The sequence below is a fragment of the Glossina fuscipes genome, unplaced genomic scaffold (assembly GCF_014805625.2).
Source record: "Glossina fuscipes isolate IAEA_lab_2018 unplaced genomic scaffold, Yale_Gfus_2 0, whole genome shotgun sequence".
Lineage (NCBI taxonomy): Eukaryota > Metazoa > Arthropoda > Insecta > Diptera > Glossinidae > Glossina > Glossina fuscipes.
Genome location: NW_023998414.1, coordinates 7,666,469 through 7,683,613, shown reverse-complemented (window position 1 = coordinate 7,683,613; position 17,145 = coordinate 7,666,469). Strand labels below are relative to the sequence as shown.

Genomic DNA, 17,145 nt, shown 5'->3' with positions numbered 1-17,145 from the left:
GCACAGAGTGAATCCTCTATTAATAGCCTTTCCAACGGTGTGCGGGTGCCCAAAAATTTTTGGGGCAAAACTTAATACAACCCGCACACGGTTGGAAAGGCTATTAATAGAGGATTAATTCTGTCCTAGTTTTATTTTTTCAAAGGGCATGGTTTGGCCACAGCGACATTTTAAAGTTTGCTTATATGCTATCCCCGTTGGAAAGGCTATTAATAGAGGATTCACTCTGTGCTGGTTTCATTTTTTCAAGGGAGATGGTTTGGTCACAGTAGCTCCGTAAACTTTCGCTTTTTCAACCTCATTTATGGCATAGTGTAAAAAAGTTTTGGCTTCGAATATTAGTTAATTTACATAAAGTCATGTTTTGTTTATAAGAATTTGCAAAAAAATTTGCGAAAAGTTCTACTTTACTTGTATTTTGAGCCAAATCCCTCCGAGACTTCGTTTAACAGAATTCTGTTAACGGCTTTACAGAGCTCTGTAAATAATTTTAGTTTGTGTCTTTGCTAGTTATATTTAAATATAACTTCACACCCTTAAATATATATCATGAAAAGTAAGTCCTTATTCTCGGAAACTGAAAAATAATAAAATTTCTGGGAAGCAAATTAAGTTTGCAAAATTTGATTTGATCGCATCACGGAATGTTTCGGGCATCCTCCAATATGCGGACTTTTATGAAAAGGAAGGGTATGAAGATAATATGATTGGACTTGGAAGCCTCCTCCATCCAAATTAGGATACGCGAAACATTTTATTGGACACCGAATGAATCTATATAAAACTACCTTTCAAGCAAGGTAAACAAATTGAATTTCGCCTTCCACTCCGGGTGAATAATTTAAAGATCGAGAAATCAAAGTTTTACTTAGCACCTGAAAGACCTATTTTACGCTCTTTCATGAAAGTGAGTATCAATATATTTTCGTACAAATTAACCGATGCGCCTCCATATTCTCATTGTACCCCATTAAAAAGTATTTAGGGTTTTGATATAGCACTTTTTTCCTTAAGCTGGCCATAATTTAATTGACGTCATTTACAAATCTTATACCAATGTTTTCTGTAGTTAACTAGTTAATGAAGTAGGCTTGTTTTCTTCTCTATCTAAAAGGCGTCTTTGACGATTCAGTTGTGCGAAAATAATTTCTTGAATGTCGAGAACAATCAAAGACCGAACAGAGCACAACCAGGATGCAACAGATGTGATGCAGGGACTGCGATGCAGCCACTACCTCAGAATAGCTTCACACAAGCAACGAAGAATGCCCAAAGAACACACCTCCTTGCTTTACAAATATATAGTCTTACTACTAGACATTAGCATAAAACATTGTTGGAAAAAGCAGACACTCTAACTGCCTTGTATTCGATGGAACATAACAACAAGTAGATAAGCAATTGGCCTTAAGAGTAGCGAATTTTATCAATGTTATTATATATATATATATAAACTAGAAAAAATATAAACGCGCTCACAAACAAAGACTTTACTATTTCATTGTATTATTATCTCGTTTGAGTTTATTTAACGTCAATTTGATAAAATGAACAAACGCCTCTTTTATAGAATTACTGAAAAAGACTTGTGTTAATTTTACGTAATTGGTTTTTTTTTTTTTTTTGTTTAAGAACTTTTCAGCTTTGGCCTAACGAATTTGGCCCTAAGATGAAAACGGTTTTCTTGCTTGTTACACCTATCAACCGACTTTTCGTCACGGAGAGCCAGATAATTTTCACATCAATACCATTTTTTTTTTTTTTTTTTGGTTTTTTTTTTATTTAATTTCCCCCTACATATTGTTACGAAAATTCCCCAGTTGATGATCTGAGGTTTCAAACTAGTCGATTTTCCACGAAACCAAAATGCAAAAAATACAAAAGCGGGAAAGCAAATATGTAGGTACGCTCATGATGCTTCACATGCTGCACATGCTTCACATTTTTTTGCAAATTTAGACGATATCTTCATTTCCACTAACGGGAGAATGTGTACCAAAAGTACTATACAGTTACGCAAACACACAGATGGAAGGACGAACAAGCGGACATTTTTAGGTGCATTGAGGGATTCTAACAGGCTGAGAATTTGCATACCTTATGAGGTATGGACCAAACAATTAAATTTTGATACCTTATAATATTGGGTAGGCGTGGTCAAGTTTTTCCATTTTTGTGTACAGATGCTACAGCATCGACCATAGAATATGCGTTCAAAATTTTTGTACATTTATTTAGCATAATTTATGAGTAATGAGCAAAAAAAAATTTTTCATTACGTTTGAAAAAAAGAGGTGTTCTCAGTTTACGTGATGCTGTGGGCGTGTCCTTCGACCGATTTGGCCCCATCGACAGCCTTGCAAGAACTTCCAATGCTTCTGCCGTATTAGAAGTCGATAGCTTTCTTTGTGCGGCTAGGAGAACGTTTACAGCAGACATTGCACAGACGGACGGAGAGACATGCGATCAATAATATATGTACTTCTTGATCGATATAAAAAAGTAAAATTACAAAAGAGTTGTAATGTTTTTTATCCTCCGCCAACGGATGGGAATCTATCCATTGTATCCATCAAGTATATACATTCTTGATCAATATCAAATTCTGAATCGATATAGGTATTTATTTGTATGCATTTATTTGTCGGCCTGCGCGTCTGTCTACATTACACATTATCCCTCTCGTATAAGTAAAATTTCAATTTGAAGTTTGCCGAAAACGTTTCTAGTTCTTGCATACAGATCGGTATTGGAAATGTTCACCGTACTTGTAAACTAGAGCGGGAAAAATTTGCATCCTACAGTACCGATATAAGAATGAAAACAAGTAAAAACGCTATAGTGCGACGCGGTCCAACATTAAATACCTTACGCTACTCCGTTTAATGTAGTTTTGCTTGGGAAAATTCTTTATAGGACTTTGAAAATCTGTGTTACATATATGGGCAAGTGTAGCAGCAATGTTCGGAAGGTTGCGATGGTCAAAAAAAAACTGAATATAATCTGCACATCGTTCGACAGGTTATTGATCAAGGATTCACATAATATTAGTTTCATTTCATCGTAACACTTGATTCGGTCACAGTACGTAAATACATAGCTTTCTCACTCTTGAGCCTTTTCATAACAAAATTTGAACTAATTAACGTAAAGATAAGTTTTATTTACAATATTTTTCAAAAAAATTGTAGAAAATTTATATTTCATGTATAGTTTCATTGCAATTCTTCCGGAACCTCGATTAACAGGCCTGTGTTAAAATTACTTGGTACGTGTCTTTGCTAAATGTATATAGAGACAAAAATTCATACCCTCATGCTATTTAAGATATAAAAATCGTTTTTAGAATATCGAAATATCATTTATCTCGTTTTTATGCCCCTTGCCGGAGACACGAGGTATACCTATTTTGTTCAAACTTTTGCAACACTCAAAAGGACACTTGAGACTTCATAGAAAATATATCGTTTTGATTCGATTTAATCAAAATCGCCTGTTCATCTGCGTAACATGATGTTATGTTGTAAATTTTCTCCGGCCCGTAAAAGTGAAGATGTCGATTTTAAATTTATCAAAGATATAAAAGAAAAATCGGTCAAAAGACATATCGTCACAACAAAGTAAACTGAGAACCGATTACCATTTTCAAATGCTCATAACAGTTTGCATATGTTATTCGCAAAGAGAGGTGACAAGTGTAGAAGATTCGGCGAAAATTGAAAATAAAATTTTCTTATTTGTTTCAAGATCAAAATGCTGAGTATGAAAGACTCAGCCATGAGAAAATAAAATTTTTCTTATTTGTTTTTAAATTATTAACGTTTATAAAGGCTTATCGTAATTATTAAATAACATTATTTTACTCGAAGTAATTTAAAAAAATCTAAACAAAATTGAAGGCATTTTTGTTAACGTCGCTCAGGGCAACAAAGCATCAGAGATGATAACCTTGTACGATTATCGATAAACTTATCTAATCTTCACTATTGATATGCCCTTAAGAAGAAAACGTTGAAACTACTAAATTTCAATACATTGTTCATTCATAGGCGAATGTAAAATCGCAAAGAGTAATCTTATGTACTCCTGCCGGAGGAGATGGGTCACAATGAATATAATAGACAACTAAAAAAACACTTATTGCAAATAAAATTTACATTAAATTTAGTGGCCGTTAATTTCAAGCGACGTCATTAGTAGGTATATGTTAATAAATATTATTGAAAAATACATATGCATACATGTAGATGTAGAGATTTAGATGTATATATGTATACATATATGTGCTATAATATTCTCATGTTTTCTTATTATTTCAAACAATTAACAATCTGGATGAAACTAGTGACAGTGTGACAGAAACAATCTAGTGTGAATTAAAAGGAAAACTTCTTCTTTACGCTATAACCATATATATATATATATATATATATATATATACAAATAACTTTCTTACTATGACTAGTTGTTTATTTGCATACTGTCATTATTGTCTATTTTTTAAGGCTTAACACTTATTATTATTCACTGAAGCTCGCAATGTCTCATATGTTCATAATTTTTTCAACGAAAAATGGAAGTTCACGATGGATGAATGGAAATTAATCTACTATTTCTTTCGATTCTTTCTAGACGCTATACGCAAATACAAGAATTTAACAATAATACCTACAAGGTCAATGCGTGTTGTTTGCTATTACTTTTAACGAACTATTAACTGACCAAGGCACATGTATTTGCTTCTCATAATCTATATGAAGGCAAAAGTGACTCTTAAATTGTTATGCATACAAATCGGAGAAATAATTTCTTTTAATACGGTATGGAATACAAAAAATTGAACATCTAATTAGTTCTACTCCGCGTAACCGCATACACATATGATAAATCGTACCTTAAATGAATTTTTCGTACAATTTTGTGGCCAGCTTTTAACAGAATCGTTTCCTGAATCGATCTAAACGTGTCTGTCTATCTATCCGCCTGATGTCCGCATGAGTAGCCAAGCAGGCAAGCCAAGTAGGCGATTAGGTAAGAATCATGACTACCAAGTGAATGCTCGCAGATTTCAGTCTTAGCTCCGACAGAGTTTACTTTGATCCCATCTTATCTGCTTATTTGCTTAACCACTTGGGCATATACCGAGTAGACTGCAGCCACTATCTCCCCATCGCTTTCGCTTACCTCAAGTCTTCCTAACCGTCACCGTCACCGTGTTATACGAGTAGGGGACAGCGCATTAAGTGATTGATCGTTACAAAAAAATTTATATCTATCCACGCATATTTCCATTTTGGCCCAAGCATACCCACTCCTTTCGCCACTACGCATATAAAGCCTAATTTTGAAAAGTCGTTACATTAATAATGCATTAAGCGATGTGATGCATCGTAACGCATCGTAATATTTTTTGTAGCCGTTTAAAAAGGTAAAAAAATACTATTGCGACAATTTTATGTGAAATAGTGCGGAATGAGCAAAACTTAGAGTCACACTAAAGGATTAACTATTTGAAGAGTTATAAGCGCGCAGACGCTTATTTAAAACATTTGAATTAAAATCAAAGGATTACCAAACAACTTTTTTACCCTTTAATTTATAATATTTTTGACAATTCGTTTCTTTTTTTTTTTTTTTACTTTTTGTAACAACTCTCTTATGCACAAATAAAAATAGTTGTATATAGTCAGTCGTCTAATGGTTTTCGCTTCATGTCATATTGTCAAAAGTCAGAGAAAATATAATAGGAAATCAAAATAACAATGCTTTGTGACTAGTGGCGCGACATAATTATGCCAGAATGCGGCTATTAATTGAAGGAAAAAAAAAAAAAAAACAAAAACAAAGAAATTATATAAATTCATGCTAAAAAAAAATTGAAAATTTAAAACTCTCCGATACAAAAAAGGATATGAGAAGATTTTCCATCATACCCTGCACCATTTGCCTTTCTACCCACCTTTTATTACAACCTATCGTTTCAGAATCACGTTTTGAATCGATATGAGCTTATCTGTCCGTCTTGCATCCTATGCCGAACCACAGGTGATAATTTTTAAGATATTTTGATGAATTTTGCTAGGCTGTCTTGCTTCGGTCCAAGAACGAACACGAATCAAAAATGGTTCGAATCAGACCATTCTCTCACCACCCGTTCTAATGTAACGCCTCATTTTGAAAAGTAGTTGCATGGATGATAATAGCAGGGCGGTGTAAGTTCGTGGCCCTCTATAGTGTTTCTACTTGATTTCGTTACGAGAAGGTTTCTTAGAATAGCCATGATATATTAGAGGAATACAAGGTAGTAGATCCATTACTAAGAATGTTGCCACATTTACAAAAAAAAAAAAATTGCGATTTAATTTTCGCACTTAATATTATTTTTGTGTGCAACGTGAAATTACATAACTTTCATAAACTGCGTATCTTTGCATTGACAAAATGATAAAAATTGTGCGATTTCTGCTTCTTCTTCTTCTTTTTTCTTCTAAGAAGCGACCCATAACAAATTGAATTTCTGATTATCATTAGTTAGGTTTTTATCAAAGAAGATGGACGTGCAACTGGACTTTCAAAAGAAAACGATTTATATCTGCTTTGCCGTAGAGCAGCATCGATCATAAAATCTAACGGATTTATTTTACTACTTATTGAAATAATAAGAATTATATTTATGATTGTTCATTCCAAAGTATTGCTGCGCCCAAAAATGAGATAATTTACGCACAAATAATACGATTCCCAAAAATACTTTACATTTTAAAAGATTTCTTCAAGCCAACTAATGGATTTAAGCATAGTTTTCTAACCAACACAATGATGTTGATATTTGAGCGATGGCCTAAAATAATATAATAATGTCTCGCTTGAAACTGAATTTACGTATGTCCGGATGTCGCAAACAAACATTTTGTCACCCCTTTTTATGGTAATACTTAAGTGTAAGTTAAAAAATACATTTTATATTGAAAAGTTTTAAATACTTTTTTAAAATTTTAAATAATTCATAGCGATCATATGACATAATGTAAAAATAACAAAAAAAAAAATTATAATTAAAACTTATCTAAATATTTCATGCTTTTGTGTTTTTCATGGTCTCAGTCGGTGTAACAAAATAATTTTAAAAATCATTAAAATTAATTAATTCTCTTAAGAGGCATTTTAAAATTTATAGGAATGGGAAAACACAGTTAAACTTATTTAGGCAGTGTCTATATGAAATCTTTATATTTTCTACACTACCTCGTAAATATATCAATGCCGTCAAATTTGATCCAAGAAAAAAAAAATAAATAAATAAATAAATAAATAAAGAAAACTAATTAGAAAATTTTCATTTATAATGAAATTACTTAACAAACACATTGTTTACCTTATATTCAAAGTTATTTTTCAAACTACAAAAATCTAGATAGGATTAGCAGAAATAAAAAACAAATACTTGACTGTCTTATCAAAATTTCTCAATGGGCTTTCTATTCTATTTTCGATTATTCAAAATATTTTTAACTAAAATCAAGTATACTTGACTTAATTTCAAGGCTCACCGTCAAATAATTTACACCACTTCGTTTTGTTCAGTTATTTTTATAGCGGTCTTTTCAAAATGGGATATTACATGGGAAGTGTCCGATCCAATCCGATCCGATCCGAAACATGTCGATGCACCAAACTTTATGAATATAACCCAAAAATTGTGATATATGGGTTGGAGACAAGAAAGAAAATGAACAGACGGACGGACAGACAAGTTTATATCGATTCAAAATGTGATTAAAAGATGGGTCTATCCCAAGTCGTTCTGGATGTTGCGTAGATGCTCATAAACTTAATATACTCTTGCACCACAAGTGATATATAGTATAATAGCAAGATTTAACAGATTTAAAGGAAAAAGCTATGCAGCATTCTTATCGAAATTTAAATATGTTAATAATGAATTGTTAATTTGTGTTTTTTTTTCTTTTCTTTTTTTTCAAATTATTCAAATTCTTCTCTTTAATTAAAATCGGGAATACTTTCTTTTAATCTCATTTTAAGTGTAACGGAGAAATCGTTATTCTTTTCTTATTTTTTTTTTTTTTCTTATTAAAAGAAATATTTTACAATTTTTGCGGAACCAAAAAAATCAAGGTGATGATCTCTCTAACTGATATACACATATATATATATATATATATATATATATATTTGTATATATATTCGATAAGTTGCGCGAGTATATCGAATATCAGAAATATTTCTTTTCTAAATTGTTAGCACTGTGACAGGCACGTGTGTCAAATTTCACATCATAAACCTCATTAGTGTTTCAGCTGCGCTTGATTTTGCACGACACAAAGAAGTTGCATAAAAATTTTGTTTGCGAAATGAAATGAGATGCGACTTGGATCTACGGCCACGGCTCGGAAACAACCAATCAATCGAGCGTATATTGTGCAAAAGTTAAGACAAGATCGAAAAAATCATTCCGAAGCCAAGGTAATAGTTCTTCCTTTTCGATCATCATCGTTGTTGTGCACTTTGAATTCCTTTCGCCCGGCCAAACTGTCAACAAGTATTACAATTTGAGTTTGAAGATTACTTTTGAAAGCGACGAAATAAATTTGGAATAAGAAATAGACTTAAAAAAAGGAAAAAATTTAATTGGGTCTTACTTTATGGACACAGTAGTATATATAAAGACTGGGAATTTGACGTCATTCTTGTGGTAAAATGTTGAAAACAAATAAAAAAAAAAAAAAAACACTGTCAACACTGAGAGTTGAGGGTTAGTAAAAATGAACCATCACGCGAGCGAGCAATGCATTTTCATTGAAAGTGAGGTCGATCAAGCAAGAATTGTTACTGGGTGCTCGATATCGCGTTGTCATAACGCAGGAGCAAAATTTGAGGCTGGTCAAGAAATTCTGTGAAATTTCCATCCAGGCAGTGCAAACCATTCGGCAAAATGAATCATACTTTAATTATGGGTATGAAAACAACTTTGTCTTCTATTTAATTCAAATATTGCGTATATTTTAGGATATATATTTGCTGTATATATATATATATATATATATACATGTGTATATCAACTAGAACTGGCAAGTAATATTTAAGCCTCGGCACAACCATACCTGCGTAGAGCTTTGAACAGAATTTTATATTTGACTTTTTATTTGGGGACTTCCATATAGCGCACACATACAGCCTAGTTGATAACCAGGGCGACTATCAGATCGCATATCAGGCTTTAATTGCTGATGCAGTAAACTATACTTTATTTACGATCACGGTCGTAATGAATGTCAAAACCTACAAATCGAGCATACACCTCTCAGCCTGCAACCACAGCCTTCTTTCTCTTCTCTTCTTTACGCTAACTTAATTCATACTGTGAGAATATTTTATTACGGATGCAAGTAACAAAGGATTGTTCTTGTAGACATCCCAGAGATATACTATTTACACCAAATGTGTAAAAAAAAAAATTAAAAATTATTAATATTTTTTGTTGAAAAATATAAAAACATTAAAAAAAAAAAAAAAATTTGTAAATCAAGTCAGTCCGTAATTGCAACTTGATCATAAAAATTTTATTGGGTTTTAGAAATTTTTAGAAATTTCTAAAGAAAAGCTTGAAATTTAGTTAGCAAATTGACATAGATTTATTAAATTTTAACAAATATTTTCCATACATAGTATTTTCCGACATATAAGAAACGCAATGCGCGTATTGAAGGGAAGGCATAGCGTGCTATGCACAGTGTTTGCGAAAGCTTACCTTTTGCAGCACTCATCAAATCTTTAACCTCCTTGATGATGCGTTTAATTTGATGGCTGGTGTGATCCAATTCTTTTTCATGACGATTTAAATTATCGCGAAATTCTGGACTATCAACAGTGCATTCTTCAAATTCAAGCGGCTCTAAACCGCGCCTGGCATCTTTCCTTCCACCACCCATTTTATTATTATTATTATTATTATTATTATGATTAACGCTTATGCTGCGTCCAACAACCAAGCGATGCGATTTTCTTTTACTTTTAAGATTTCTTTTTATTAAATTATTATTATTATTATTATTATTGTTATTATTATTATTGTTATTATGATTACTGCTGGCGGTGGTATTGTTCGGCGAAGACGCGGATTTTGATAATTTGTAAATACCTTTAATGTTATTGTTGTTAAATTTTTTATTAATATTATTTAAATAATTTAAATGATTTTTGTTGTTATTGTTATTGTTGTTGGAACTTTTTGATTGATTATTCTTCATAATTTTTGTTTGGTTTTTTGTTCAATAGAATTTAACACAGGTTTTCGTTAAATGGAATAAAATTTTATTTATAAATTGCTACTTGACATTAATTTGAAAAAAAAAAAAAAAAAAAAAAAAAAGGAAGACAAAAACACAAAAAATTAAGATTTTTCAAAGAAAATAAAGTTTAAAAGTTTAGATTGACTCAAATTAACACAAATCAACGAGACGTACATATAAGGAAATAAATCAAATTTGTATGTGAATGTGGAATAATTGAACAAATTTAATTAACAACATATCTTCACACACATGAATATAGCTCGAATTAATTAATTAATTAATTACATTCCTTTTGCTTCCCATAAATAGGCACGCACACACACACTCACACACACACACACATCCACACCCAAAATATTTTTTTCTTATCCTTCCTCAAAATAAAACTAAAACTTGCAAAAATCTTTTGACATTTTTTTTTCATTTTTTGCTTTTTTGTGTGAAATCTTTGATTATTAAATTTTTTTTTTTATTGTATGATGTATTATTTCGCTTCATCTCTTCTCTGTTTATCATTTTTTGTCTTTTAAATTCTTTTATCCAGATCGCTCTCACTATAGTTTGTTTTTCTCCATATATTTTTATCTCACGTATTGCGTTGTTGCTGTTACTTCACCTTTTTTTAACTGCTCAACCGTTTTATTTGCGCTCACGTACAAACGAACGATTGCACAAACGTTTCTAATGAAATCATTTCATCTCTCTTTGACGAACGCGTTCGGAGAATCCTGCCGCATATGGCATATAACGTTTGCGCATTCGCACTTTATCACCTCTTCTTTTTTTTTTTTTGCCTTTGTATATTAGCAAAAATATATAGTAAATCCAATTTCCTTTTACGTTTACAATTTTCTCACTTTATTTGTTTCATAAAACTAGATGCTTTATCTACTTGTTTCTGATACACACGCATACGGGGCAGATGCTAAAAAATACGTAATATAAATGCGCTAGAAATGAAGGACAATATACTTTGCTTTAAAAACCGAAGCTCAATCTTCATATGTATTTAATAGGCAATGAAGTTTTTTCGGTAACGAATTTAAAGTTCGTTTCTATTTTCACGATCAATTTTTGGCCATTAATATACATACACATGCAAGAATTTTTAAATCTGCACTTCATTAACTATACACAGTTATTTAGGAGCATTGTGGAATGTCATCTATTTGTACATGTACGCACAAATACATTTTTACATTTCATTGCACTTTTTCTATTCTTGTTTTTCTCTTTTTTTTTCCCCTTAGTATCTGTTTGTAAATTTCCGTTCCACCGTATTGTTCGTGTTTTACCTCATCTTTATCATTTCAAACTAACAGTTGTTGGAATTTTGTCTGCTGTCAATGCATTGGTTCATGTCCATTGATATGAGCTTTGCTTAGGGCTGCCAACCTTTACGAATTTTCTCTTTGCTTTCTTTGAATCGTTAAATGCAAACACTTTATCATTTATTTACTTATCAAATGTACTATATATGTTCTTAGGGAGAGCTCAGAATTCAATTAAATAAGTAGCATTATTATTAATTTAATAGAGAAATAAAATCGAATACTAAAGTTTTAAAGGACTAACATGTAAGGGTACCGCCGTTGAGATTTGAATCCACAGTCAGTGAATTATTAGTCGAAATCCTTTGCGCACACGGTCACGCGTGCTGCGATCAAAGCTTTTTGAATTTTTCGAATAGCTAAACGAAATAACTTTTTCCAGAATTTAAATTGACATAAACAACTATTTAGAAATTTATTTAAGCAATTTTTATTTATACTTCTCCATCTAATCACGTTTTACTCTTCATTTCGTGTATATTAAAGGGCTGCGATACTTTTCTTTTTATTATAATGCTTCTCAAGCATTTTGATATGTCTAGTGATCGTTTAAAAATAAAAGAAAATGGTCAAAACAAAATTCTTCTTCGAGATTTTATATTTCAAATGAAAACAGTATGTTGAAGAGATAGCCGCTTGTTATTACAAAAAAAAAACTAACATTGTGTTAAGTACATTTTTACCATTCTTTATTCGCATCTAACTCTTCTGATTTAGTGTTTTCGTATTGAAGAAAATAAATGTTAAAATTTCGTTGCTGTATTTGTTCTCTGTTAATATTGGCTATGCAAAAAAAAAAAAAAAAAGCGAAAACCGAGTATAATAATAAAATATCTTTTGTGCATGAATTTGACAGTATTCTCTAAGAGTATTTGGCAACCAACCCCTCTAACATGAAATTGAGCCTCTCTCTCTCTCTCTCTCTCGCTCTCTCTCTGTAAAAGTACATAATATAATGAGATAAGTTCGTATGCAATACATTATGACAGATTTTAAAGGCTCGATTAATGAACTCGTATCGCGCATGCAATGTAATAAAATAAAGGCGTTCGGTGAGGCTTAATATTGATATATAAACACTCGAATTACTTATCTTTCAATTTCCAAGACCTTCATAAAAATATGAGAAAATTTAAAAATAACATTTTTTCGAAAATTTCGTTATAATACAGATTTAAGAAATCATTTAGCATCCTTAATTGTAGAAAGCCTTTACATACATATATAAAAACTTGATAAGCGAACTTGATTTCTTTTTCCGATTTTTCAACATGAATTCAATATTTGTTGAAATTTTCCCCTCCTTTGCTTGCTTGAAATGCTTAAAAACTAGTTGAAAAAATATAATTATTGAAATTTGAAAAAAAAAATTTATTTTTTTGAAATTTTTTCCAACTTAAACATTTTTTAAGTTCACTGACTTATATTCACAAGAAAATTTTACTTCAGCTGTTGACAAAAGCATTTATTAATTTACATTCTTTTCTTAGTTATTTAACGCTTTTCGAAACATGAACATCAAAAATGTCCCGTGTATAACTCGAAACGTGATTAGAATTTATAATCATTTCTGATCATAGTGATGCGATGCATGCATGGTTTCGTCTACACATATGTATAAAATTGCGTTTAACATTTTAAATTGTATTTAACGTTGAAGCCTACAAGTGATATATATACATATATGCGTTTATTTAGCAATTTGCGCACAGAAATTTTAATCCTCGAAATAATCGCTTTTAAAGAGAATAATATATTTGCATCGAAAAAGGTTAACAAGTATTTAACTCGCTTAACACATTCAGTCGATTCATTCATTCACCCAATTAACAATCGGTAGCACTTAACTTCAGGACAGAATAATACCATCTCACTTCTCTTACATGCATATAAATATGAAAATGTTTCAAACTGTGTAATATAAAAAATGTTTTGATGAAAACCAAAACAGTTTTGCTTTTTGCTTAATAAATGACACAATAATATAAAAAATACCTGTTGTCATAAACAAAACCTTAATTTGCCGTCATCATTTTTATGTGGACTATTAACCTTCTCCTTCCTCTAACTGTTATTGTATAGCAACAATTATAACTCGATTATAGTTCGACTCTGAGCCATGAAATAAATTAACTAACCATTCATATGCTAATAAAATGTTAATTTTAAGCAATTCCTGTTTTTATATACCGTATAAAAGAGAAATCGTGTAAAAATATATTGCTGAAATCTTTAAGTACATATGCAAACTGAAAACAATTAGGAAAATTATATTCAAGTATAGCCAAATCTTACTTAAAAAGAGCAAGGTAAGTATATTCGATTGTGGCCGAATTGTTTATCCCCTATTATAAATTCAAAACAAAAAAAAAAAATCTTGATAAAAAGAAAAATGACACAAAAATGTATCATCACAGCAGTATAGTTTATGAGAAATAAAAAAAAAAGAACAATTTGTGTTTTTTATTGGGTAATTTTGAAAGGAAAAATGCCCTCAGTAGGCGTGTACTTTGACCGATTTGTCTCATTTTTGATACCAACTTGCGCTTGCAAACACTTTCCATTTTTTGCATCAGGGAGAAAGTTCTGCGAATACATTAGCGCAGCTCGATCGATTGACATGCCTAGATCGATTCAAAATTGACATATTGACCATGGATATGTGTACTTTGTAGGGCCTTCGAAATTGCCTTGCGGTTGCTGCAAACAATTTGCAAACAAATGAATATATGCACATAACCTCATCCTTTGGTGATGGATATCAAAAAAAAAAAAAAAAAAAATATTTAGAGGGAAATTTTTGGAAAAAAAAACGTAAAGTACTGATGCAGAAATGTTCAAAATTCACCCTCTTCGTTAGAAAAATCTACTTCATCGTGTACAGTTTAAAATGTGTAAAATGAAAAGCATGTTAAAAATCATTATGTTTGACATAAATTGAAAAGAACTTTATTTACGCCGTAGACGTTGTCCTCTGATATTGAAAAAAATGGAAGTCGAAAGAGTAACGAAGCAAATGTCAAATGCTTATATATTTTCTATTTTTACAAAGCCAAATGACAATTATTTACCTATAAGTGCATATCATATGTACATTAATAAAAGTAATTTGCTCTTGCTTAGAAAAAAAAAAAGAAAGAAAAAAATGAATATAATTTCAATGAAAGAAAGAACAAGTGATTTAATTTGAAGACCTAATATTAAGTTTTCATTTAAGTTCGCTAATGTAGGCGTATTCCTATCAATATTTTTCACATTATATACAGTTATTCATAAATTCGATTAAGCAGGAGCATAAAAAAACCAAAAATAAATAATAAGACTTTAAAAGCGATCTAATCGAACTTTACTTTATCGCATATTAAGCACTCGCTCAAACACTCACTCATACGCAAAAACAACACAACGTACACTTGTCTGTATACATATGGCTATGCTCATGCATTTATATTTCAAAAAAAATAAAAATAAAAAATAAAAATAAATAAAAAATATTTTAGTAACAAGACTTTCTTAATTTATTTATTCTTCTCTTTCAATATTCAGGTTTTATATATATATAGAGGCACACACATACACTATTTGTGGAAGTAAACATACGGTTCGACCTTAAATTTTGGTAATTCGCCTACAAGTCAATCAACACTTATTTAACAAAATCTCTCAACTGGATTTCTTGTAGGAAGTTTTCAAGTCAAAATTTGCAAAGCTTTGCATTATCTCGCCTCATATCATTTCGATGCGTATCGGAATGTTGTAAGGCAAAAAAAAAAATAAAAACAATAAGAAATTTCATTGATTCTTGATCTCGTGTTCAATGCTGTATTGAAATCTATTTGTTTTCTTTGCACTTTCTTCCAATTAATTGTTTAATCCTCTCCTTTTCTATATCACTGTTTATATCACACATAACAACACTACAAACACATAAAATTACATGCAAATGTATGTATAATGTTTTAATCTTCCGGTTCATTTACGTTACAGAGATGATTTAATTTTGTTTTTTTCCTTATCTCCACTTCTTTAACAGAATTACGTTTGCTTATTGCCGCGTGTGCGTACGTTAACTACGTTTTTCAAACAAACAATTAAAATTCATTTTTTTTTTTATACATTACGCTAGTTTCTGTCGTTGCGTTTTTGTCGAAATCACCGCAGAAATTTGCATTTCAACTTGTTTCAGCTGTCTACCGCGCCCGTTTCAACAATCAACGTACATACACTTCTTGCCATTGTTCCCAGTCGATTATCGTTACCGGGGATTTTTTTATATTTTTACATCAAACATCGGAATATGGGAGTTTATTAATTTTCTTATTTTATTTATTTACAAAAACCCAGAGATGCGTATGCGCGCATCAGAAACTTCACAATAAACATACATTTTTTTTTTGTATATTTCAAACATATTGTGAATGCACTTATGTGTATATATGTGATTGTAAAAATTTCGAAGAAAATTTCGAGAAAATAATCGCAATATTTATCATAACAATAAATTTATACCATATGCCTTATCCGTTGCATCCGTTGAAAACTTTATTCAACCAAAGTCATCGTCAGTGATCGTCTTGTTAAAAATGAAAAAGTACATACGTATATATGTTGTATTTCTTTAAAAAGCTTATCTTGTAAACCTTGTCTAACTCTTCTTAAACGTAGTAACGTGTAATTGTTCATTTTTTTACAATTTCTCAAAGTGTAAGTAGAATTAACTTAATAAGTGAAGTATTCGGGGCAAAGTAATAGTAGCCGGTGGGTCCCGTCTAACATGTTGATCTTTTCAAAAATGATGATTATGACGATGATGATTTTATTCGTATTGTATGTTTTTAGCAGCCATGTTTTGCTTTATAAACGAAAAAACAAAACAAAAAAAACACATACAAAATACCTACACACCAATACCGAATTGGAGTAAATAAGCAACATAAGCAACAACTTATAGAAATACATATATATATATATATACACATATTATATATATATACGTGTTGTGTGTGTGTGTGTGTGTGTGTATGTGTGTACGTATGAATGCAAAATGAATCCGCTCCGCAATTTTTTTTATATGGATTGTATTTATTAAAAAATAAGTTTTTTTTTTGTTTGCATTTCACAAACTAACCATTTATAGAATTTTTCCGAATTATTTGCACTTGAGATGATGGCTTGGTTTTTCGATCACCATCACTGATACACTAATTAAAATAAATGCGTTTCTTTTTTAGCTTATATTTCAAACTTTTTGTTTTCCAATACGCTTTACACTTCAAAGTATCTTTAAAATTTTTGATCAGCTTATTTAATATGAATTTTTGTTCTTTGTATTTATATATTATTTTAACACTTCGTTTTAAGCGATAAAAAATTTACACACACTTATCATTCTTATCATGAGAAAAAATCGACTCTTAAAAGAAGTGCAGGAAATGCTTAGATTTATATTCGTGTAAGCAATTGTTAAAAAGTGATTCTCTCTACAATTACCTCTCTTTTTT

At 30.8% G+C, this 17,145-nt stretch overlaps 1 protein-coding gene across 3 annotated transcripts in view; it reads right to left on the bottom strand.

The window, feature by feature from the left end:
* LOC119644780 (rho GTPase-activating protein 26) overlaps positions 1-16,886 on the bottom strand; it is a 53,490-nt gene extending 36,604 nt beyond the window's left edge. Inside the window, exons 1-2 of one of the 3 annotated variants that reach the window (XM_038044508.1) lie at positions 16,773-16,886; positions 9,770-10,346 (exon numbers count right to left, since the gene is read on the bottom strand). In XM_038044508.1, the coding sequence (XP_037900436.1) occupies positions 9,770-10,268 (499 nt within the window). In that variant the 5' untranslated portion in view covers positions 10,269-10,346; positions 16,773-16,886. Of the gene's footprint in view, positions 1-9,769; positions 10,347-10,929; positions 12,001-16,772 lie in introns of those variants that run through there. The other 2 variants (XM_038044509.1, XM_038044507.1) reach the window with 2 other exon arrangements.
* Positions 16,887-17,145: the final 259 nt, after the last annotated feature.